The sequence below is a fragment of the Tupaia chinensis genome, unplaced genomic scaffold (assembly GCF_000334495.1).
Source record: "Tupaia chinensis unplaced genomic scaffold, TupChi_1.0 Scaffold000067_2, whole genome shotgun sequence".
Classification (NCBI taxonomy): Eukaryota; Metazoa; Chordata; class Mammalia; order Scandentia; family Tupaiidae; genus Tupaia; species Tupaia belangeri.
In genome coordinates this window covers 9,848-10,126 of record NW_006159527.1, presented here as the reverse complement: position 1 = coordinate 10,126, position 279 = coordinate 9,848, and the positions used below count along the sequence as shown (strand labels likewise).

The 279-nt window shown below is 68.8% G+C and overlaps 1 protein-coding gene across 1 annotated transcript in view; it reads right to left on the bottom strand.

Moving 5' to 3' along the window:
• LOC102476398 (BRD4-interacting chromatin-remodeling complex-associated protein-like) overlaps positions 1 to 273 on the bottom strand; it is a gene marked incomplete at its 5' end in the record, with an annotated part of 18,932 nt that extends 18,659 nt beyond the window's left edge. The window contains 1 exon segment of the mRNA XM_027767301.1: positions 2 to 273. Within this exon segment, the coding sequence (XP_027623102.1) occupies positions 2 to 273 (272 nt within the window).
• Positions 274 to 279: the final 6 nt, after the last annotated feature.

Genomic DNA, 279 nt, shown 5'->3' with positions numbered 1-279 from the left:
GGACGTCAAAGAGGAGAAGGCCACAACGGAGGAGGTGGAGGTTGGAGGGAGGTGGGGAGCTGGGGGCAATGGTCCCTCGGGCGGCTGGGAAGGGGGACGCAGAGGCGGCTGGGGTTGGCCTGGGACGGGAGGTGCTGGGGTGCTAGCAGTGGGGAGGGCAGATGGCGGGTTCTGCATGACGAAGATGCCAGACAGTGTTGGGGGGGCCTGGGCTGAGGGACAGGGGTGCAGGGTTGGCTCAGAGGGCGGGCGGGACAAGCTCTGGGGCTGGGAGGGAGG